The sequence below is a fragment of the Lipotes vexillifer genome, unplaced genomic scaffold (assembly GCF_000442215.2).
Source record: "Lipotes vexillifer unplaced genomic scaffold, Lipotes_vexillifer_v1.1 scaffold588, whole genome shotgun sequence".
Classification (NCBI taxonomy): domain Eukaryota; kingdom Metazoa; phylum Chordata; class Mammalia; order Artiodactyla; family Lipotidae; genus Lipotes; species Lipotes vexillifer.
Window position 1 is genome coordinate 519,249 of NW_006778148.1, and position 23,072 is coordinate 542,320.

At 40.5% G+C, this 23,072-nt stretch overlaps 3 protein-coding genes across 6 annotated transcripts in view; 2 read left to right on the forward strand and 1 right to left on the reverse strand.

The window, feature by feature from the left end:
- The first annotated feature begins 436 nt into the window (after positions 1-436).
- Positions 437-15,117, forward strand: PSMD5 (proteasome 26S subunit, non-ATPase 5). 2 transcript variants are annotated; one of them, XM_007451489.1, is made up of 10 exons: positions 437-612; positions 3,197-3,341; positions 4,361-4,474; positions 4,887-5,015; positions 6,404-6,513; positions 8,095-8,237; positions 9,004-9,195; positions 11,151-11,260; positions 11,650-11,790; positions 14,535-15,117. In XM_007451489.1, the coding sequence occupies exons 1-10, from the start codon at positions 440-442 to the stop codon at positions 14,790-14,792; spliced, it is 1,515 nt and encodes a 504-aa protein (XP_007451551.1). In that variant the 5' UTR covers positions 437-439; the 3' UTR covers positions 14,793-15,117. The 2 variants fall into 2 exon arrangements, with proteins under 2 accessions (XP_007451551.1, XP_007451552.1); XM_007451490.1 differs by lacking the exon at positions 4,887-5,015 and having other exon boundaries at positions 440-612; positions 14,535-14,895.
- Positions 15,118-16,641: 1,524 nt separating this feature from the next.
- Positions 16,642-20,362, reverse strand: B3GALT9 (beta-1,3-galactosyltransferase 9). The gene is made up of 2 exons (XM_007451498.1): positions 20,276-20,362; positions 16,642-17,745 (listed from the first exon to the last, which is right to left on the reverse strand). The coding sequence occupies exons 1-2, from the start codon at positions 20,360-20,362 to the stop codon at positions 16,642-16,644; spliced, it is 1,191 nt and encodes a 396-aa protein (XP_007451560.1).
- Positions 20,363-20,872: 510 nt separating this feature from the next.
- FBXW2 (F-box and WD repeat domain containing 2) overlaps positions 20,873-23,072 on the forward strand; it is a 28,589-nt gene continuing 26,389 nt past the window's right edge. Inside the window, exons 1-2 of one of the 3 annotated variants that reach the window (XM_007451492.1) lie at positions 20,873-20,930; positions 21,033-21,141. Coding sequence is in view for 1 of the 3 variants with exons in the window: in XM_007451491.1 (XP_007451553.1) it covers positions 21,412-21,421 (10 nt within the window). In the remaining 2 variants the exon portion in view is untranslated. Of the gene's footprint in view, positions 20,931-21,032; positions 21,422-23,072 lie in introns of all 3 variants that reach the window. The other 2 variants (XM_007451493.1, XM_007451491.1) reach the window with 2 other exon arrangements.

Here is a 23,072-nt window from a genome sequence, read left to right on the forward strand (position 1 = left end):
ACTCCGCTTGCCGGGCATTTACCCAGCCTTCGCTCTCAGTGAGACAGAAGCAAACCAACCGTAGAGCCGGACAGCAGGACCAACTGAGCAGCGCCCAACATGACGCCGCGATGCGACCCCGTAACCACCAGCGACTCTAGTCAGCCCCGCTCTCGCGAGGCTTGGCAGCCCCCGACCGCGCGCTACCCGGCAGCTCGCAACTCTATTGGTGCAGCCCGGGCCGTTTTGGCCCAGCCAAAACTCGGGGAAGGGAGTCTGCGCCGGGCTGATCTCGCGAGGCTTGGAAAAGCGCGCCGGGACCCGGGAGCTGGGAGGGTTGACTGGCGAGGCCGGGGGGGGGGGGGGGGGCGCCGGGCTGATCTCGCGAGGCTTGGAAAAGCGCGCCGGGACCCGGGAGCTGGGAGGGTTGACTGGCGAGGCCGGGGGGGGAGGGGGCGTCATGGCGGCCCAGGCGCTGTCGCTTCTGAGGGAGGTGTCTCGGCTGGAAGCGCCGCTGGAGGAGCTGCGCGCTCTGCAGTCGGTGCTGCAGTCGGTGCCTCTCAGCGAGCTCCGCGAGCAAGCGGCGGAACTGCGCCTTGGCCCGCTTTTCTCCCTGCTCAACGAGAACCATCGGTGAGATGACCCTGCAGCTTGAGCTGGGGAGAGCAACACCCCCAAGTATGGAGACGGGGATGGGGGTGGTGGTGACGGGGGAGGCTTTTCCCAGTCACAGTGAAGGTTGAATATCGCCGAAATTTCAGAGAGGGAAGGGTCCTGGGCTGAGAGGCGAGAGACGGGGTTCAAGCCCAGGCTCTGAGGTGGCCGTCGCCTGGCCTCACTGCCTTCATCCTTGAAATAGGAGGAGGAAAGCAAGGTTGCCCACCTACGGGGAGGACTCCACAACCACGTATCCAAGTCCTTGACTTTTTCCCACCTCTTAAGAAGGGGTCCTATCCTGGCAATTTGGAAGGATCCATCGATATTTTAAATTCATATACCTTTGATCCAGTAATTCCCTGTTACAGAAATTTAACATGCAGGTATACTCACACACAAAATGTACTGTATATACAGGAATATTCATAACAGAAGGAGGCAGCAAAAAAACAAAACAAACTAGGAACCACCTGAATATCTATTAAAAGGGGATTCTTAAATTATGACACATGACTGTAATACTATGCAGCTATTAGGAAAATTGAGGTAGATCTATATATGTGGACATAGAAAGATCTCTAATATATGTTGCTGAATGAAAGAAGAAAATTGTTTATAATCCCGTTATGCGTAATTTTTAAAAAGGATTACCACCCTCCCACACCCACTTGAACACAGGCCAGTGTAGCTTTTGGAATAGCTGAAAAATACATCAGTAACTATTAATATGGTAGTGGGACTTAGAATGGTAGGATGGCAACTTTTACTTTTCATTTTATGTACATCTGTAGTATTTGACTTAAAAACACTTTGTATTTGATCATTTGATAACTTAAAAGACTTTTTAAATGTTTGTGATCCAGAAATTTAAAAGTGACCTTTCTTCTTGAAAAGATAATGAATCACTGAATCAACACTGGATGATTTCAGAGGACTTTCTTGGCTCTGGCCTTCTAAGAATCCTCCCTTTTTCATGTGTTCTCCCTTCATTAAGTCTGTTAATTAACATTATTCAGGTCTGCCTATGAAATCTCTATTTGTCCATTTTAATTCAGGCCTTCATTTTCTCCCTCTCGCTAGGTCTGTTGCATTAGTCTGACTTCTCATTACCTCTGAGTTTCCTTTTCTAGTGTGTCCTTCCCACGTTGCAACCACAGGGAACTTCTCAGGATATTTGGCTCACATCTTTGCCATGGTTTCCCATTGCCTCCAGTGTAAAATCATGACTTGTTAGTCTGGCACTTGGACCTTTACAATATATTTCCATCCTACTTTTCCAGCCTCATCTTTTTCCACTCTACACATATTTCATCTGCTCCAGCTACCAAGTGGCACTACTTTTCCTTGAGCATGACTTGGCACTTTCCTAACTTTGTTCATGCCAGTCCTTCTAACTGAAATGCCTTCCCCTCCAAATCTGTCCATCTTTTAAGGCCCAGGTGAAGTGCCACCCCCTCCAAAAAGTCTTTCTTGGTCACTCCAGTTGCAAGTGACTGGCCTTAGATCTCCTGAAGGACATTATCATTACTTCTCTTAATAATACTTGACACTATTGCCTTATGTTGTAATTCCATATGTGTTTCTGTCTAGTTTGTAAATTCTTTGAAGAATTCATCTCTGCATCCCTCTTAGGGTGCAGCACATAATACAATATATGCCAAATAAAAGATTAAACTCATAAATTTTAGAGAGCCCACCTAGTCCAACCACTTCATATTGTAGATGAAGAGACTTTCAGTGATCTATAAGTTAACACCAGAGATGCACTAGGAACTGAAATGAAGGGGAGTTTGAAGAATAAGGTCTGTGGGGTCATGGTTTGCTGAATGAAGGAGCAGCTCTCTAGGAAACAATTTTAATGGAAATTTAAAGACAAGGTAATTCAGAACTTAGTACACTGTAGATACCAATTGCAATTTGTGGGAATAATTCTCTGGATAGTGGATTGGCAGTCTCTAGATATATTGCTGTTTTCCTGCACTATATATTGGTTCGAGATCTTTTCTGATAGATGTAAACCTAGAATCTTTTTTTTTTTTAGTAAATTTATTTATTTATTTTTGGCTGCATTGGGTCTTCGTTACTGTGCACAGGCTTTCTCTCTAATTGCGGCGAGCGGGGACTACTCTTAGTTGCGGTGTGCAGGCTTCTAATTGCGGTGGCTTCTCGTTGCAGAGCACGGGCTCTAGGTGCGCGGGCTTCAGTAGTTGCGGCATGTGGGCTCAGTAGTTGTGGCTCGTGGGCTTCAGTAGTTGTGGCTCGTGGGCTCTAGAGCGCAGGCTCAGTAGTTGTGGCGCACGGGCTTAGTTGCTCCGTGGCACATGGGAACTTCCCAGACCAGAGCTCGGACCCGTGTCCCCTGCATTGGCAGGCAGATTCTTAACTACTGCGCCACCAGGGAAGCCCGGTACTAGGTAAATTTGAATAAACTAGTAGAAGCTGGTGTTTCAAAGGGAAGTCTGTGTGGAGGAGAGCCTCATTAAGCTAGGTGTCAGATATTAGGTTGTTGCTTCCTACCTGGTAGGACATGAATTGATGAGATCTGTGGTGTCTCTTTTAGGGAACAGACTACTTTGTGTGTATCCATCCTGGAGAGATTGCTGCAAGCTTTGGAGCCAGTTCACATGGCCCGGAACCTCAGGGTTGACCTGCAGAGGGGACTGACTCACCCCAATGATTCTGTAAAAATCCTCACTCTGTCCCAGGTATGAAATTTTACTAGCACATAATAAGGGAATCAATATTTAGTGACCACCTGCCCTGGGCCAGGGTGTATGCTGGGAGCCAGAGACAGAGAGGTGAAGAAAACACGTGCTCTCTGTGTAGGGAGTATCTAGTCTATTCTAGTATGCGTAGCTAACTATAACCGGCAGCTACAAGCTAAAGTAAGAAGTTCCACTGAGTACCGTCTGAATCAGTTAGTCATCAAATACTGAGTTCCTTTTATCAGGCATTGTACCATATGCTGTTAGAGCTACCAAGATAAATAAAGCCTGTTTCTTTCCTCCAAGGAGCCCCTGGTCTAGAGAGAAAGATTGCCATGGTAAGTCTTATTATAGTGGCATGAGTGAAGAACTATTATAAAGGTCACTATACCAACAAATTAAGACAGTAACTCTTAGCACCCTGGTAACCAAACATGCTAGTGTTTCAGAGAAGAGCTGCTGTCGAGGATTATCTTGAAGGGATAGAAGCTGAGCAGTTAGTTATCCACTAGAGGTTCAACTACTGCTTTTTCTTTTTTTCTCTAAAGTATTTATTCAAGAAAAGGAGAAAGGATCGATTTATCCATTGACCATTTATGTGCAGAACACTGTAGGAGGTGCTTTACCTATTTAGTTTCATTTAATCTTTATTACTATCCTGCAGTTAAGTATTGTATTCCCATTTTACAGACAAGAAATTAGGCTCAAAAAAGTTATTTAATTTGCTCAAGATCAAGAACTGAAAGTTGGTAGAACTAAGATTTGTATTGTTTTCACTCACTGAGGTGTCTCAAGTCTTAACTCACCTGTTTTGTTTTGTTTTTTCTTTCTTTTCAAAGATGTGACTATACCTCTGTGTGTTTGGCTTTAATGAATTTGGGTCATTTGGAATTTTTTAATGACTCATAGCTGTAGTTAGCAACTCCTAAAATAACTGCACACTAAGGAAATTTGACCATCATGTGTTTCCATGTTGCCCTACCTTGGAAGAGTATTTCTGATTGTTTTTTTCCTTTCAGGTTGGAAGAATTGTTGAAAATTCTGATGCTGTTACTGAGATTCTAAATAATGCTGAATTATTAAAACAAATCGTTTATTGTATTGGTGGAGAGAATCTATCTGTAGCTAAAGCGGTGAGTCAGCTACAACCATCAGCCTAAACATGCAGAGACATTAATGTCCTAAAAGACAGAGAAAGACCTTCTGGATTGAGAGGTGGAGGTTTAAAATGAATGATTTGCGTAATAGAATTTGCAGCCTCATATCGATGGTATGAAATAAATAAATGGCATCAAAATAAAACTAGTAAACCCCTTTTATTTTCTAGAATGCACATTTCTAAATTAACCATCATAAGAAGTTTTTTCTATTTTCTGTTGGGAATACTATGTATTTTTTTCCAATTATAAGTAATTATAGCTAAAATGTAGTGAGTGCTCCTTGGGTAAGCTGCGTTCCATACTCTAATTTTCACATAAATCTTATGAAGTAGAAAGTACAGTTTGGTATTTTTATGACTTAAGAGATATTTTCTTTCCTTATAAGGCCATTAAATCCCTGTCAAGAATATCACTGACCCAGGCTGGACTGGAGGCTTTATTTGAAAGTAATCTGCTGGATGATTTGAAAAGTGTAATGGAAACAAATGACATTGTTCGATACAGGGTGTATGAGGTAAGACTAAAAGCATCGTTTCTGGTGCCTATAATTCAGAATGCATCAAGGCTTACATCAGAAGGCGAGATGGCTCATTTAACATGTATTTGTTGAGTATATAGTCTATGTTAGGCCCTATATATACCAGGTGCTCGGGATGTAGGGATGAACTCCCAGCCTAGTGTGTGAGACAGTCATATAAAAAATATTTACACTGCACTCAGTACTATAATAGAGGAGATACCATTGAAATTAGACTTTGAAAAAATTAGTGTAGTAGTGGTAGTAAGAAGAAGCTTTGTACTGAGCAGTGTGCTAAATCCTCTCATGTATATTCTCTTCAGTTCTCACAGTAAACCTGATACTTCATTATTATTAATCTCGCTGTTGATGGAGTCATTGACCCAAGGCCATGCGATTAATAGATTGTATATTCAAAACAGAACCGTATACAGTTTGATTCCCTCTTCAGAACAATGTCTTACTTTGCATTGTTAATATTACGCAATCTTGATTTTCCTTCTGCTTCTGTAGCTGTTTCTTCTTGGTCTCCTGGCTCCTTAGCCTCTATTGACCTTTAGTTATTGGAGTTTGTGAAGGCATGCTAGGCCCCTTATGCTCATGTTCAAACCAAACTTCTGATCTTCTCCATCCACCTCATGTCCCTAATAAAAACAGCAGCAACAAACTGGCCCCATCTCCCAGTCCACGTGGCTGGCTGTTGGACCTCCAACTTATTCTCTGTGAGGCCCTGTCCTCCCTGCCATGTATCCACTCAGTCATCACATTGTGTCAGTTTTACGTAAACTCCTGCATTTCTCTGCTTTGCTATAGCCACCACCACCCTAGTCTAAGCTACCAGTATCTCTCACCTGGACTATTGTATTTGCATCCAAACTGGTCTGCTCCCATTTTTGTCACCACTAGTCTATCGCCACATGTAGTCAGAATGATCTTTTAAAAATCGAAATCTGATTCTGTCGTTCCTCTGCTTAAAATACTCGGTGTCCTAGATCTCTCAGTAAGCCCTCAGAACATACTTGTTGAACGAGGAAGTGAATGGCTGACTGATAGAATGAATGAATGAATGATTTTTACAGTCTGTTCGTTGTTGTTGATAGGGACTTTTGTCCTGATTGATGGTTTCTTTTTAAAAAAGGGCAGATATACCCAGGTATATCTGGGTGAGTGTTTCTGTGCCAGAGTAATTTCTTGTGTGTTCAATGAAGTTTTCTTGCTTGTGGAGACAAATAATGGATTTTTAAAAATTCAATTATATTAAGTATATAATTTATACTAGTATATAATAGTATGTAATATACTTCCTAGTCCTGCATTTTACTTAAAATGCCATCTAACAAGTTTGGGGCTATTTTGACCTTTCTGCTTTTTCTGTTTTCTTTCAGCTAATTGTGGAGATATCTTCTGTGTCACCAGAATCTTTAAACTACTGTACCACCAGTGGATTGGTAACACAGCTCCTCCGAGAACTGACCGGTGAGGATGTGCTAGTCAGGTATGTTGATGGAGAGAGTTCTTAAAGCAAAATGTCCTTTCTTGGGGGGGGACAGGAGACAACCTCGGAACTTAGTGTGATCTCCCCTAGTGGAGCCTATGCTCAGGTTGCAGTCTATGACTGATTATGTCCTGAAGAAGGGGCTTTTTGAAAATTGCTCAGCTTACATGGTGACAACATACTGGAACTTAGCATGACAGTTCAGCTACTTTTGAATAACAGTGTTCCCTGTCCTTAGGCATGTGTGCTGTTTAAAAGTTGCCAATCACATGGTAACTGTCATTTTGTATTACTTAATGTGTTAACATGCACATTTTATATATATATATATATATATATATATATATATGTATATAAGTTTTTTCTTTTTTTTGGCCATGCCATGTGGTTTATGGGAACATAGTTCTCCAATCAAGGATTGAGCCCAGGCCCTCAGCAGTGAAAGCGCCGACTCTTAACCACTAGACTGCCAGGGAATTCCCAACATGCACATTTTTTGATGTTGTTAAATAATAGCACTACGGCATGATAGAAGAAACATGGACTTTTGAAAATGAGTGAGAATTGGGCTTACATGCATCTCTACTACTTAGTAGCTGTTTGACCTTAGACAAATTATTGTAACCTTTCTGCACCTGAGTTTCCTTATCTCCTAAATGGAACAATGACAATTCTGTAAAGAAGATAATATGAGGATTAAGTGAATTGACCATAGAGACCAATACAATGGCCGATATAGGCTCTCAAAGAAATGTTAATTCCAGTCTCTTTACTCCCAGCCCCTATTCCTTAAGTCCCCTTGAGTATCTGCCAAGTGTTTCCTTGGATATTCCACAATTTACTAACACATCCCCACTGTTGAATACTTGGTTCAAGTATTTTGCTATTATAAGAGCACTATAGTTACCTTTGTGTACACAGGACTTTGTTTTTCTTATCTTAAATGATTTTCTGATTGTCCTGTGTTCTTTAAATGTGATTGAATTTGTTGAACTCACATGCGTAAACCAGTCCTCAGTCATACTGTTTCAGAGCATTTGAGTTACATTGTTTCAAAGCCTTCCTAATAAGGAAATTATTTTGTTAAATTTCTTTAACTTAGTATCAGACTTTGTGACATAGGAAAAAACCTTGCAAATCGTCAGTTAAAATACCTTAGGATCAACTATAAAAATACTATTTTTAGTTAATTGAGGAAATTTGGTCATGGTTAGGCTTTAGATGATACCAAAGAATTATTTTTTAAATATGTGGTAAAGGCATTATAATTTTGTGAGAAAATATTCATGTTTGACATTTCAAAATAAAACAAAGGTTGAAAAACTCTTTGAGGAGGTAGTTGTGTTATAATGGAAACAATAATGGGCCTCAAGTCAGAAAGTCATGATTTCAGTCTTAACTGCCTTGTTAAAACAATGTGATTCTGGACAAGTTACAATTTTCTCATCCTTGTGTCCTGATCTGAAAAGTAGAGCCAGGATCAGTCACCTTTCACACTTGGTGGGAAGAATTAAATAAAATAACCTATATGAAAACAGTTTATAAACTATACTAATCATATGCAAAATCTTGGCATTTCAGAGCCACCTGTATAGAAATGGTGACATCACTGGCATATACTCATCATGGACGACAGTACCTCGCTCAAGAAGGAGTAATTGACCAGATTTCTAATATAATTGTTGGGGCAGATTCAGACCCTTTCTCTAGCTTCTATTTGCCAGGTAAGAAATACTGACACTTGTGGAAATGACAGTGTATGTTTGGTTTCAGAGTTATCTCTGACAGGGGAGGCCAGGGATTGTTTTCTGTAGAGCTGATTCCCTTAAGATGATACCCATAGCCCCTTAATGAAGTGGAATCTATTGCTCTGGGAGCCATGCATTGCTGATTCTAATTTTCTGGAAATATTGCTGTTTAGAGTATTAGGCTGTTTCCCTTGAACCTTAGCCAAAAGAATCATAATAAAACTACTAGTAATGATACTTACAGTATATTTCACCGATTCATCAAATCTTGAGTTGGAATCTTTATCTAATATAGAATTATTCTAGCCATTCTGTTCTAGGACTTTGTTGATTAGTTTTTCTTGAGCACTTCCAGAAATTGGATATTAATTTTAGATAGCCTCGCTTATTTCATCGATGAACATCTCTGTTTAAAAATTTCTTCCTGATAATGACTCCAAACTTGCCTTCCTATAATTTGTGTCCGCTGGTCCTTGTTCTTTGTTCCTCCCTCTTGCGTATGACAATGCATCAGTATTCAGACCCAGCTCCGTTGACACCCTGGGATTTCTATTCCGTCAGGACCACACATCACAGGTCCTTCAGTATCTCCTTATGGTCTGTCTGATTTCCAGGCAACACAGTACTGTAACCTTTCTCCTCTTTCTGGCCTGAAGTTTATTACTGTCCCATGAAAACCTAGGGCCCACAATTTATGCTACCTTCTTTTTCTATTAAAATATATTCTTGTAAATATCTTTAGGATTTGTGAAGTTTTTTGGAAACCTGGCTATCATGGATAGTCCTCAGCAGATCTGTGAGCGTTATCCTGTCTTTGTGGAAAAAGTCTTTGAAATGACAGAAAGTCAAGACCCCACCATGATTGGTGTAGCAGTGGACACAATTGGAATTCTAGGATCCAATGTTGAAGGAAAACAAGTCTTACAGAAAACAGGTTGGTATGACTTGTTTTGGCTTTCCTTAAGGATATCTCTCTTTTTTGGGGGGGACAAAAAAGTTATATAAAAAGATAAAAGTTCATTTGCTTGTATGTTAACTGCATAGTAGAAACTACTTTTACAGATGGCAGTCTTTTTACCATGACCTTGGACTAATCCCTAAAAAGTCTCATAATTATTACTGATTTTTTTTTTTAACTTGGCTGGACCAAGCACTCTTTCCCCTCTACATCTTTCTTAAATAGTATTCATAGTACAAAGGCCATAGTCTGTAGTCAGAAAGACCTGGATTCATGTCCCAGTTCTAACACTAACTTAGCTTTTTGAGCTTCACTTACTCACTTCACTACTCTAGGCCTCACTTTTCTCATATATAACAAGTGTATAACAACTACTTCTCAGGGTTGTTGTGAATATTTACTGCAAAGACACATTTGTTTTATATTTATATGTCAAGGAAGGAAAACAAAAATATGTTACAAGATTTTATGTTACGAGTGATACTTTCCTGGCACATCCATGAGTATCTTGCAAGTACTATGAATTCTACACACAAAAAAATGTACAGGGCTTCCCTGGTGGCGCAGTAGTTGAGAGTCCGCCTGCCGATGCAGGGGATGCGGGTTCGTGCCCCAGTCCAGGAGGATCCCGCATGCCGCGGGGCAGCTGGGCCCATGGGCCATGGCCACTGGGCCTGCGCGTCCGGAGGCTGTGCTCCGCTGTGGGAGAGGCCACAGCGGTGAGAGGCCAGCGTGCAGCAAAAAAAAAAAGAAAGGAAAAAAAAATGTACAGCACTGTTAAAACCCTTGTGAAATATATGTTGAAAATTATATATGCTGTTGTGTATCACAGCTAGTATCCAGGTTATGTGTACTTTTCTAACTGCTTGTACCTATGACATATGATCCTTTTACAGTCTTGCAAAGAACATACTATTGTCATTCTTCTCATTTTACAGATAAGGTAGGTGACACTCAGAGAAGTTAAGAAAATTTTCTAAGATCATTCAGACTGTGGGGTAGCTGCTAGTCAAATCCAGGTCCTTTGATTCCAGAGCTCTACACTTTAACTTATATATGCTGTATTGCATATGAATGTGTTTTAGGCCTGTCACTTGGTTTCTGACTACATGTTTATTTTTATATTGGTTTAGGTTGGTAGCAGTCATAGTATATGAAAGCATACTTTTAAAAATCTCATTGTTTACTTAACACCCATTAGGATGGCTATTATTTTTTTAAAAAACAGAAAATAACAAGTGTTGACAGGATGTGAGAAATTGGAACCCTTGTGCATATCTGGTAGGAATGTAAAATGGTACAGCTGCTGTGGAAACATGGTGGTTCCTCAAAAAATTAAACATAGAATTACCATATGATCCAGCAATTCTGCTTCTAGGTGTATACCCAAAAGAATTGAAAGCAGGGGCTTAAATAGATGTTTGTACATCTGTGGTCATTAACAACATTATTCACAATAACCAAAAAGGATAGAAACAACCCAAGTGTTCATTGATGAATGAATGGATAAAAAAAATGTGGTATATACATTCAAAGGCATATTATTCAGTCTTAAAAAGGAATGTAATTCTGACACATGCTACATCATTGGGGAACCTTGAAGATATAGTGCTAAGTGAAATAAGCCAAACACAAAAAGACAAATATTGTATGATTCCACTTATACATGCTACCTAGAATAGTCAAATTCAGAGACAGAAAATAGAATAGTGGTTACCAGGGGATGGTTGGTGGGGGAAGGAGAGTTGTTGATTAATGAGTACAGAGTTTCTGTTTGAGATGATGAAAAAGTTCTGGAGATGGATGGTGGTGATGGTTGCCCAACAGTGTGAATGTACTGAGCTGTATGCTTAAAAATGGTTAAAAGGATACATTTTAGGTTATGTGTATTTTAATTACCACAGTAAAAAATACCTTGTTATTCTTCAAAGGAACTCGCTTTGAACGCTTGCTGATGAGAATGGGATATCAAGCAAAGAATGCCTCAACAGAGCTCAAAATTAGGTGTTTGGATGCAATTTCATCTCTTTTTTATTTACCAGTAAGTAGATTGGGAAATTAATGAAGAACAGTGGTATATCTGGGGGAGAATATATCCGTATAATACTAGTTAACTTACTATAAATGTTGACCAAATAAATGCCATCTCTCTCACTCTTAGTGAAAGAAGATAACCCTCATTATATGACTAGTGACATTTTTAAAGTTAAAGTGGAATCATAGAGTATTAGAACTGGATAGGACCCTAGAGATTGCTTAACCAACCCCATCAAAAAAGAAACAAGACAAAACTGGGGAAGTCTGGGCTGAGTTGGGGAAGAATGCTCCAGACTTGGCAGAGCTCACACAGCTAGTTAATGACAGGGTATGATCAGAACCCAGGTTTCCTGACCTCCTAATGTCTTGAGGTTTTCCTTTTCTGTCTTGTAGGCTGAGCAGCAGACTGATGACCTCCTGAGGATGACAGAATCCTGGTTTTCTTCTTTATCTCGGGACCCGATGGAGCTCTTCCGTGGCATCAGTAATCAACCCTTCTTTGAACTACACTGTGCTGCCTTAAAAGTGTTCACGGTAGGCATCCTCTTCTTTTCCATGCCTTCTGCGACTCTGCCAGTTCAACACATGCGTACTTACAATGAGCCAGTCTCTCTGCCGTGCCCTGGGGATGCACAAGTGCATAGGAAGTTTCTGCCCTCTACTATTAGCGTAGACTAATTAGGGAGAAAAATGTGTAAACAAATGGTTTCAGTAAAAGGTATTAGGTGCCGTGGCAAAATGTTTGAGGGTGCTGTGGGATCACAGAATTAATTCCGCATTCCTTATCTGCCATCAAGCAAGCCCTTACTACCTTAGCCCTGGTTTCCCTCAGCCTTATTTCCTGCTATTCGCTTCTGGCACTGGCAGCTCTAGTGATAGCAGACCACATGCTTCATATCTCTGGACCCTCGTGTACGCTCTACATTCAACACTCTTCCCTGACTTTGCTTGTTAACCTCTTATTTATTCTTCAAGGACTAACTCGGGTGTCTCTTCAGCAAGCTTTGCCCAAACCCACAAGGTTGAGTTAAGCAGTGCTGGCTTTCCTACTTTGCATTTATTCATTTATTCAGCAAATATTTGTCTAGTTTCTTTTCTTTGCTAGGTTCTGGGGATATAGTAGCGAACAAAGGATACAAAGACCTTCCTTTCATGTAGCTCATCGTCTATTGAAGGACCCAAGCAGTAAATATAATTATAAAGTTAATTGTATAATTATAGTTGTGGTAAGGATCATACCTCTGTGATCTGTTTATTACACTTTGTTGAAAATGTTTATTTATTGACCTATTCAACAGAGTTTATTGAAAATAGGAGCCATAGCTGATTTAACTTTGTAGCTTCAGCACTTGCTGTGGTTCCCTGGGCTCATAGAAATGTAGTCATCACTTTAGTAATCTTAATAATGGGATCTCGGGCAGCATGCTTGGCCTAGAGAGGGAGGGAACAAGGAGGGTGGGGGCGACAGGAGAGGGAAGGCTGGACTTCCCTGGTGGCGCAGTGGTTAAGAATCCGCCTGCCAGTGCAGGGAACACGGGTTTGAGCCCTGGTCCGGGAAGATCCCACATGCCACGGAGCAACTAAACCCTTGCACCACAACTACTGAGCCTGCACTCTAGAGCCCGCGAGCCACAACTGCTGAGCCCGTGTGCTGCAACTACTGAAGCCCATGCGCCTAGAGCCCGTGCCCCGCAACAAGAGAAGCCACCACAGTGAGAAGCCTGCGCACCACAACAAACAGTAGCCCCCGCTCACTGCAAGTAGAGAAAGCCCACGCGCAACAACAAAGACACAACGCAGCCAAAAATAAAGAAAATTTTTTTTAAAAGTGGGAAGGCTTCCCGCAGGATGTGATACAGGATCTGCATCTTGAAGGGTACAGGATACCTGTCAACTTCAAGAATGCTGTTTTTAGACTGTTTCACCCTTGTCAGTATCACAGTGATGGTCATTTTGGCTCCTGCACTGGTATTCTCATGATTTGTTTTTTTCCCACTGTTCTACCTTATGCTCCACTTAGCCATAGTTGTAGAGATAATTTTTGATTTACTGGTTTGGGCAGCTGTTTTTATTTCAACCCACCCATCCTCAACTATTGTTAAGTAGGCTGATGTTTCTCAAACTGTAATGTCTTGTTAAAATGTAGATTCTCATTCATTGGTTCTGGAATAGAGCCCGAGATCCTGAATTTCTAACAAGTTCACAGGTGATGCTGAAGCTGATGGCCTGCAGAACACATTTTGAGAGGAAGACAGGCTGTAAACTTGATTGTGCCTTGTTCTTCATTAAAATATAGTAGTGAGGTTTTTAAAAACATTTTTAATAAACGTTGCTTATTCATTTTTAAATTTGGAAAAGATTGAGACGTAGAAATTTTTTAAAGTACATAGAGTCATACCTGTTTGGTATGACTTTAAGGTGTTTCCTTTTAGTATTGGTATTAGTATTTATTGGTGTAATATTTCAAACATACGGTCATACCTTGCTACCTCTGCCCAATCCAATTCCCCTTCCTCCCTCTCTGAATGTAATCACTGTCATGAATTCAGTGTTTACAAGTGCACACGTGATTTTGTACTTTTACTATCTATGCATATATACTTAAATTATGGTATTTTAAATATTCTTAAACTTTGCAAATGGTATCGTGCTCTTCATATCATTCTGCAATTTCCTTTTTCTCCCTAATGTTATGTTTTTAAGATTTATCTATATTAAAAGAGGCAATTAGAAAGTCATTAGTATTTCATTGTGTAGCCACAGTGTGTCAATCTCCAGTAAATGAAGATTTAGATAGCATCTATTACAAATGATGCTACAATGAACATTCTCGAAAATATCCTCTTATGCACATGTATGAGAGTTTCTTTAGGGTAGTCTTGTTCTCAAGTCTTTGTCTTGATTTTTCCACTGTTGTAATTATGCCATATGTATAATTTGGATCTACTTTTTTCATATAACAGATTTACCTATCCTTTATAAACTTTATTCTTAATGTTCATTTAATTTATTATTGCTATATACCGTAATTTACTCACTCATCTTCCCACTATTAGGGATTTATAGTGTACCTTTCATAGTGTGATGAGCATCTTTGTTTACAGATTTTTTAAATATTTTGATTATTTTCTTAAGTTAGAGTTTCAGGAGGGAATTTACTTGGGCAAAATGTAACATTTTTAAGGTTCATGTTGCCAAATCTCTTTCTAAGGTTTGTGCCATCCCATTAACAAACTTAAGGCTCAGAGGAATTGTGTTCTTTTCCCCTTCTATTTCAGGCCATTGCAAACCAACCCTGGGCTCAGAAACTTATGTTTAACAGTCCAGGTTTTGTAGAATATGTGATGGACCGGTCCGTAGAGCATGACAGAGCTTCAAAGGATGCCAAATATGAACTGGTGAAAGCACTTGCCAATTCTAAGACAATTGCAGAAATCTTTGGGAACCCAAATTATTTGAGGCTCAGAACTTACCTGAGTGAAGGTCCATACTATGTGAAACCTATTTCCACAACAGCAGTGGAAGGAGCAGAGTGATTTCTTCTAGAGTCTAGACCATTTATTGACCAAAATTTCTCCTGAGGCATTTGACTCGATCTGTATTTTACAAAACAGCCTTCCCTCCCACCAGAATTATCATGGCGTGTCTAATGTAATTTTATCACCAACATTTGTTGTGTTTCTACATTGAAATTCAATGTAAAGCCAGGAAAGCAGGTAAACTTGATCGTAATTGAACCAGACGTTTCTCAGATTCCTTTGACTGCCTTAATCTTTGCAAGAAGATGGAAGTTTTGTTCTCCCAGAAAATTTTCATGGACTTACCATCTTATTTTAAAATCCACTTTAACTAAAATGGAACGAAACTGTTTCTGAATTCTTTCTATCCCCCCACTCCCTTATATTTTTGGTCTTTTTTTCCCTTCTGATTCTACTTTCATAGTCTTGGATATAAATATTCTTTGAAAAACAAGTAATATGCAATCTTAAAATTATGTTCCCTATACTAATAATAAATACTTTTAATAAGGTCTCTTTTGCTTTTTTTGTTACTATTATTCCTTTGAAAAATAGATAATAAATCTTTAAAAAATATTTCTAGTGTTCCTCGATGCTTTTTTTTGCTGTTTATCAAGGCATCTTACTGTGTTGTGGTTTTGGGTGGGGGGGAGTGATAACATGCTAAACCAGAAAGGTCCACAAACTGTTATTTTATTTATTGGTGGGTCATCGTTGTTGAGAGCTTTGCTTTTAATTTCTGAGATCCATCAGGTCCATATTGAGTTGATCAGAGAGAGGGAAACTGACTCCTTATAACTAGAGTCAGAATGGAGGGGTCACTATGCCTAAACCAGGATACCATCTTACTGATTAACAAAGGATGCACTTGCTTTTCATTGACAAAAAATGTTCCCACCTGTTTTCCAGTGCTCTGCTCTCTAAACAGCAAAGTGATCACCAATCCAGAGGTTTCTACATGAATATGTTATCAGAGTGTGATGGTTCAGAATGGAGAGATAGGTTTCTTTCAAGCCATGGTGGTGATGTTGATAAACCAGCCCTGCTCTGTTACAAAATGATTCTCAAGTGACTGGAATTTTCTTGTCCCCAGATTAGTCATCTCTGTTCCTCCATCTCTGGTATCCGTGAGTCCCCTTTTTCCATCTTTCCATATGGGCCATTTTCCTACTGCTAATACCACTAAATTTCTGTTGTTTTAAGCCACCTAGTTTCTTGTACTCTGTTAGGCATCTTTAGGAAACTAATAGAGTGTATACATAACATGAAATGTGTATTTGTTGTATCCCATTTGTAAAATACTGCCTAATTAGGACTTGATGAAAATTGTTTCACAAAAAATTAGAGATCCAAGTCTTTACACTAGTGAGATTTAAGTTAATATATACTAGGTAGCTAAAACTTTTAAGTGTAATTCCACCACCCAGAGTACTAAAATGCTTCATCTTACAGACAAGATGAACATTTTGTTACATTCCTTATTTAGTGTTTTCCTTTAATTCTGAGAATTCTCAAAAATCAGTCACAGCTGCTATCACTGAGTCATGACAGTTCCATAGAATGTGATTTTTAGAAATCCATTAATTGTAAAGAGAAACAAGACTCTTGGTTATAATTAAATTTAATGTTCTCTCTTTTCTAGACAGAAGGTATTATTTTGAAAAGAATCATGCTATACCAACTTAAATTTCTTAAAATGAGATCTCAATTCAATGTAGTACATCAGAGCACTAAGAACACTGCAACCTGCTGAGTACAATCAAAGATTCAGAGAAACTGCATAAAACACAAGGAAGGAGGGACACTTTCTGTAACAAGGTAGGAGGTAATTTTTAAAGAACACACTTTTAAGAAAAACAAAGAAATCCTAATCACCATAATACATGACATTATTGTTTATGGTACCCATGTGAAAAAGTTTAAAGCTGTCAAGGTATGTCAGAAGTTTGCAGGAAATGAGCCCATAGTAGGTTTCAAACAGTGTACATTCTTTCCCACTGTTAATTTCCTTCCATGCCAGGGACATTTCAGCATCTGTAGTTTCTGAGGATGTGAAAATGAACTTAAAGCAACATCTGTTGTATCTGATGTGGCTTTTCCCAGAAAACCTTGAACTGTGTATGGGTATTAGGCCAATGGATTTAGCACAGATTCCTACAAACACATCAGCAGGCACCATAATGGGGACTTCTTTGAAAACTACGTACATCATCCGAGCCACATCTTGGGACATAACAAAGGCCTCACCACTGCAGTAATCTGGGTAGTACTTTTCTGGGTACTCACTGAAAGGGACAAATTCTTGGCTATTAGGGTCTCTGTTGGGTGTATCCTGATGGATAACTCTTCCTACATAGATATCTTCAAGGTGTTCTTTCAGATTGAGGAGGTAGTCTACCAAGCTTGGTAGATTGATAAACATCTCTTCATCAACCTTGAGAATGAACTGGGCGTTAGGGCAGAAAGTCACAGCCCACTGCGTCATGGTGATAATCTTCAGAGTTTGGTTCTCAGCACTGTCCAAGAAGATTCCTTCAATTATATCATTATTCTTTTGGGACTCTTTGTCTATCTCTTGCTGGGCAGTCACCAAAACAGGCATTCCCAAAGCAAACAGTGTGAGAATGGGATGCCCTCGGACACTGGTCATGTTACCCCAGGTTTTCCTGATGAGGTCCCGCCTTGTTCCATTTCCTGGGCTACTGAAGATAAGAGAGAGCAAAAATATGTTCTTCCCTTTACACACCTCCGACTGGCTCAGGATATAGTATTTGGAAAGATTACTTCTTAGGGGCTCCATGTTCAATTTTCTTGCCTTATCCTTAATTTCAAGAACTTTCATATCTATATAAGGCAAAGCATGCAGAAAATATTCTTCCACAAAATCAGCCCCAAAAAGCAAGGCATGAAATAGAATAACATTAAACAGAATGAAACACCACTGGTGAGTCCGAAGTCTGCAGAATGTCACCTAAATAAAAGAACACACATTCAAGCTTCATCTCCATTTCTGGTTTTGTCCCCACTGAACACTATATGTACCTCTCACAACACTTAGCGCTACACTGTTTTAAGTGTTTATTATTTAGTTCTGTTATCTGTCTCTCCCACTATATCATGGCCCCCTGGACAGCAGGCATCATGAATAAAATGTTGGTTGTTTTCTTGCTTGGAGGAAAGCCTACTTATTATATACAAGGCACTGTGTTAGACACTGGGGAAGCAAAGAGAAATCAGACATAGACACATGGATATAAAGTAACAGGTGCCATTGTGCTAAAAGCCTACAGGAAAATATATGATATTCTTTCTGGAATTGAAGCACTTGGATCAGTTTCTTCTCTAACTACAAAGGTCAAGGGCTGTTTTTCAATGGAGTGTTAGCTTTTTTTGGCCACTGAACAATGGCTACTATCAAACATTTACATTCTTCTAGTATGACTTTTCAATTTAACAATAAATTCTGATATGTTTTGACAATGTCCCCTAATCCATCTATCAATATGGGCAGATTTCTGCTATCTGTATAGCACCTCTTCAGAGATCTAGGACATACCTGTGCCAAGCTTACTCCACCGCATCAAAGGAGATGGAAACTTTCCATCTGGAAGAGCATATACAATGTAGTATTGCAATATAACAGAGCCAGGGGACATTGGAGGAATTAAATCTCTATTCATTGGATTTTAATCAACAAAAACTCCCTAATGACACATCTCTTTCTGAGCGCTTGCTGGGGGTAAGGCACTGTGCTAAGCACTTTACATGCCTGAACTCATTCAGCCCTGGTAATATCCCTTTCAGATATGTTATCTTCAAACTTAAGCTGAGCATACAGGCAGTATAGGAATTTGCCCAAGATCTCTCAGTGAATAAGAGGGTGAGGTAGGGCCATGATTTGAACTCAAATCTGTCAGATTTCAAAGCTCACTCTTAACCACTAGAGAATCCTGAGTTCCATCTTTTACTTTCCCGTGTCTATTGAATCGGAAAAACTAACAAATCAAAACAAACTCTCACAATTATAATCTGAACTCCTTTCCATTTTCTCCGTTCTGATGATTTACACACAGAAGAAACTTCAGCCTACTAAAAGCTTATTTTAATAGATATAAAATGCTTCAAAGATTATAAGAAACTTGCCTGCATGTTGTCTGTGAACGATTTCAGGGCTTTGGAAATTATTGAGTCCAGATGCCAAAGTATGCCCAAATGTATCTCAGGATCACTCAGTCTAACAGCAATTGAGGTACAGTACCTTGTGCCTGAGACTTTAAGGATAAGGTTTCTTGTCAATCAACCTGAGCTTTTGTCCCAGAATACCTGCTGGCTCCATAGGACAGCAAGTGCTGATCATGTTACAGCTACAGTGAATCCAGAACAAAGACTAGAAAGCAAACCTCTTCAAATGCTTCCAACCTTATTTACCTCTTGAAAATGACCCTGGTGAAGTGCCTGGTGAAATGTGTGTGGGAATTGAAAGAACAGTTAGTTCACCCATATCATCTCTCCATAGCATCATCACAGAAGGAGTGCATCTCAAGAAACTAAACACTTGGAGTAGTTTCTGCTCCCTGGTACCTGCACATGCAACAAATGTGTTAAATATCAAGGGATACTTGTCATCCCTAGTGGGTGCATTTTTTTTCTACCCAAAGAAACTTATGCTGTGGTTTGGTTTATGTCTCATCAAGAAGGATTTTGAATTCCTAGTATAGGCCATGGAAGAACATTCCTAAATAAATTATATGTCATCCATCTACCTTTCCCAGGCAACTTTATCTCAAAATGGAAAACAACGTGTAGTCCATTTTAGCCTGAGTCAGAGAAACTAAGCATTTGATGTTTGCAATTTTCCTATTGCATGAATGTGTAGGAATTACTCCAAATACCATTTGAGCAGCAAGTTTATGAAAGAAAGAAGGAAGGAAGGAAGGAAGGAAAGAAAAAACATCCAGCATATTTTTATGTTCCTGTCACATAAACAGTTGTAATGAACATTCTGTTCCTACGCCGGGCCATATTTCATGGTTTTTCTTTTTGTGTGTCGATCTTCCTACCTGCCATTCATAGCAGTTTTTGTAGTTGTTTGGCTAGGAATAATTCATTACATTTTAAAGTTGGCTATGTTTTCTCAACAATCATTGTGCAATCTTGGAGATTTTTACAAAGTGGGAATATATATCCTAAAAAAATTTCAAATGAAAGGGAATTTTTACATATACTAAATTGAATGGTTACACAGGTGTTGGATTTAATTAAATACAAATTCTGTTTTGCAATTTTCTTTTCATTTTTTAATGAGCCATAAATTTTGCTCCTGGATAGCCTCTGGGCTTAAACTTAGACAATTTGGTTTCTTTGTCCATGAGAGGTTGAAACAATGTTGTCTCTGGGGCAGCTCCATCTGGAATTTTCAGTTTCATTCATCGAACTCCTACCATCCTGGGGTTGAGACCATTTGCTGCAAATAGGTAGGGGTGCCTGGTTTTCTTGATTACCTTAGCACTGCCTTTTCTTTCATAAAGTTCATCCAATCTGTGTACCCATGTCTTCCTAAATTTTCTTGTAATGTTGTCATCAGTCATTCTCTGGCTTCGAAGTTCACAGAGGCTTCCTGTTGCCTACCGAATCAAATCTGCTCTCTTGAGACCTTTCTGGACTCCATGTTTAGTTTCCACCACAAAGAATCAACTTTTTATTTCCCACGTTTCAAGTACCCTAGATGTGCTCTACCACTAACTGGACATACGGGTGTCTTATTGTCTATATAAATGTTATGTCTATGCGTTGTTTGACTTTGGACACGTCTCTTAAATTCTCCCTCTCTCCTCCGTAAAGTAAGCATAATAAGAAAAAGTGCCGCACAGTCGGTGCAAGATCAGATTGGATGACGGACATAAACCTGCGGCACAAATTCGTGTGTACAGCCTGGAAGTAAACTTTGGTCCATGTGCCACAGGTCTAAGCGGACCTACGCATGCTCCGCCTCCCTCTACGCTCCTCAGCTCTCCCACTTCCCCTTTAAGGCGGGGCCGGAAGTGCAGCCGCGTCTGCCCGGCGCCGCGGGTGGAGGGACGCGCGGAGATGACGTAGGCAGCACCGGAAGCCGCTCCCCTGTGAGGCTGCGGACTCCGAGCGCGGCCGCAGGTCCAGGTGTGTATATGAGGCGGGGCCGGGTTGGGGAGGGGGTTGCCTGGCGCCCGCGCCTCTGCTGACCCGCCGCGGCTCGGGCTGTTTGTCTTTCTCTCCCTGCAGGCGCCATGGCTGCGGAGCGGATCCGGCCGCTGCGAGGCTCTGGCGGCCCGAGCGCGCCTAGTCGGTGTGAGCTCGGCGCGAGGTCCCGGGCCCCGGGGCGCTCGCTCAGGTCAGTGCCGCGCGGAACACGGCTCCGGGAGCAGGGGACCGGGGAGCGACGAACGGGTTGAAGGGATCTGGAGTTGATTTTAGAGATGGGAGAATTGAGTCTCGGAGTGACTGCCTCCTAGTGCCTCAGTTTCCTTAGCTTCGAAATGAGTTAACAGTCATGTCCCAGGGCTGCCATGAGTTTGAAAGATGATGAAGTGTGGAGAGGTGGTTTATGAAGTATAAAGCGCTATAGTAATGTGAGGGACTGCGCCATAATTGTGGGTATGCCATGGAAACAGGTGTGTTATGTGTAGTGCTGCTGGCAATAAAGATAACAATGTTAATGCTGAATAATGATGGTAATCGGCATTTCTTGTAGGCTTACAGTGTGCGGGTACTGTGCTAAACGTTTTAAGTGCATTATCCTGTTTATTCCTCGTAAAAACCCTTGTAGGGTTACCTGTTCGTGGTTACCTTTTATAAGTGAGGAAACTGGGCTTGAGATCGGTGAAGCGATTTGCCCAGGGTCACCCAGCAACAAGTGGGGTTGCAGAGCCCTTATTTTAGAAACACTATTTGTATTCTTTCAAGGCTTTTAAAAATTCATCTTAAAACTGAAGGCGGATTTACATAGAACGGATATTCACACGGTTTTAAATTCATAAAGGGACCGTCAGCCCTATTCCTCAGCCCTCCAGCATTCTCTGGAAGCAACCAGTGTTACTAGCTTCTTGAATATTCGGAATATAAGTATGTAAGTTCATTTAGATAAGTTCAGAGCCTCTGTACTCTTAAACTCCTGGCTATACTTAATAAGAAAAGAGCGGGAAGATGAAGCCAAGGACAACAAGTGTCTTGCTTTCTCTCTTGATTAGGCCGGGTCCTGATGGAGGAGAGGAAAATGCATTCATCATGTTTAATCGAGAATGTTGTATCTTTAGTAAGACCTGGGAGTATAGGTTTGGTTTGGTTTTGGTTTTGGAGTGTGGGGGCTGGGAAAGATGTTGCACCTGCTCCTTCCTGTGGGACCCTGGGACAGTCACTCCACCTTTGGGGCCATAAATTTCCTCATTTATTAGTTAAGGGTAGTTCTGATATCTTCCACGAGGTTGTGAAAATCAAGTGAGGTAATATCTATGAGTAGTACTTTTGTCTGTCAAACCAATACAAAGATGAGAGTTGGGCTTCCCTGGCAGCGCAGTGGTTGAGAATCAGCCTGCCAGTTCAGGGGACATGGGTTCGAGCCCGGGTCTGGGAAGATCCCACATGCTGCAGAGCAACTAGGCCCGTGAGCCACAACTACTGAGCCTGCTCAGCTGGAGCCTGTGCTCCGCAACAAGAGAGGCTACGATAGTGAGAGGCCCGCGCACCGCGATGAAGAGTGGCCCCCGCTTGCCGCAACTAGAGAAAGCCCTCGCGCAGAAAAAAAAACGAAGACCCAACACAGCCAAAAAAAAATAAACATACAAATAAGTTAATAAAAAAAAAAAAAAAAAAAAAAAAGATGAGAGTTGCCTAAGGGAACATAGGGAGTTAATGGCAGAACCAGAGACCAAACCCAGGTCTCCCATCTCCCAGTTTAGGAATCTTTTCATCATCCATCTGTTTCAGAGGTTTGTGATTGTTACTATTGACAGTCTTGCCGAAGGGCAAGTTTAATGTTTAGTCTTAAGTGAGGGGGAAAAAAAGGATGAGACACCATGGAGTGTGGAGAGGGTGGAGAGAAAATGCATCTAGTGGGAAATCATAGCCTCAAGTTAGTAACTGCCCTTCATTATAAAATTAAATTCCTAGTAAGTTTGAGCACTTGAGTTTTTTGGTCTGTATATTTTAAGCCATCTTAAGATAAACTGTGGTAATGTCATAGGGTTGAAAGGGATGTTCGTGGAGCTTTCCTGCCAGGTATTCATAGTAATAAAACTTAGAAGGGCTCTGTGCTAGGCATGTCCC

Bases quoted from the DNA above. Each gene is read 5' to 3' on its own strand.
- B3GALT9 (XM_007451498.1), bottom strand. From the start codon at position 20,362: ATGACTGATGACAACATTACAAGAAAATTTAGGAAGACATGGGTACAC. The intron at 17,746-20,275 runs GTAATCAAGAAA...TCTTTTATTTAG, and splicing joins AAAGAAAAGGCAGTGCTAAG to GTGACATTCTGCAGACTTCG.
- PSMD5 (XM_007451489.1), top strand. From the start codon at position 440: ATGGCGGCCCAGGCGCTGTCGCTTCTGAGGGAGGTGTCTCGGCTGGAA. The intron at 613-3,196 runs GTGAGATGACCC...TGTCTCTTTTAG, and splicing joins CTGCTCAACGAGAACCATCG to GGAACAGACTACTTTGTGTG. The intron at 4,475-4,886 runs GTGAGTCAGCTA...TTTCCTTATAAG, and splicing joins ATCTATCTGTAGCTAAAGCG to GCCATTAAATCCCTGTCAAG.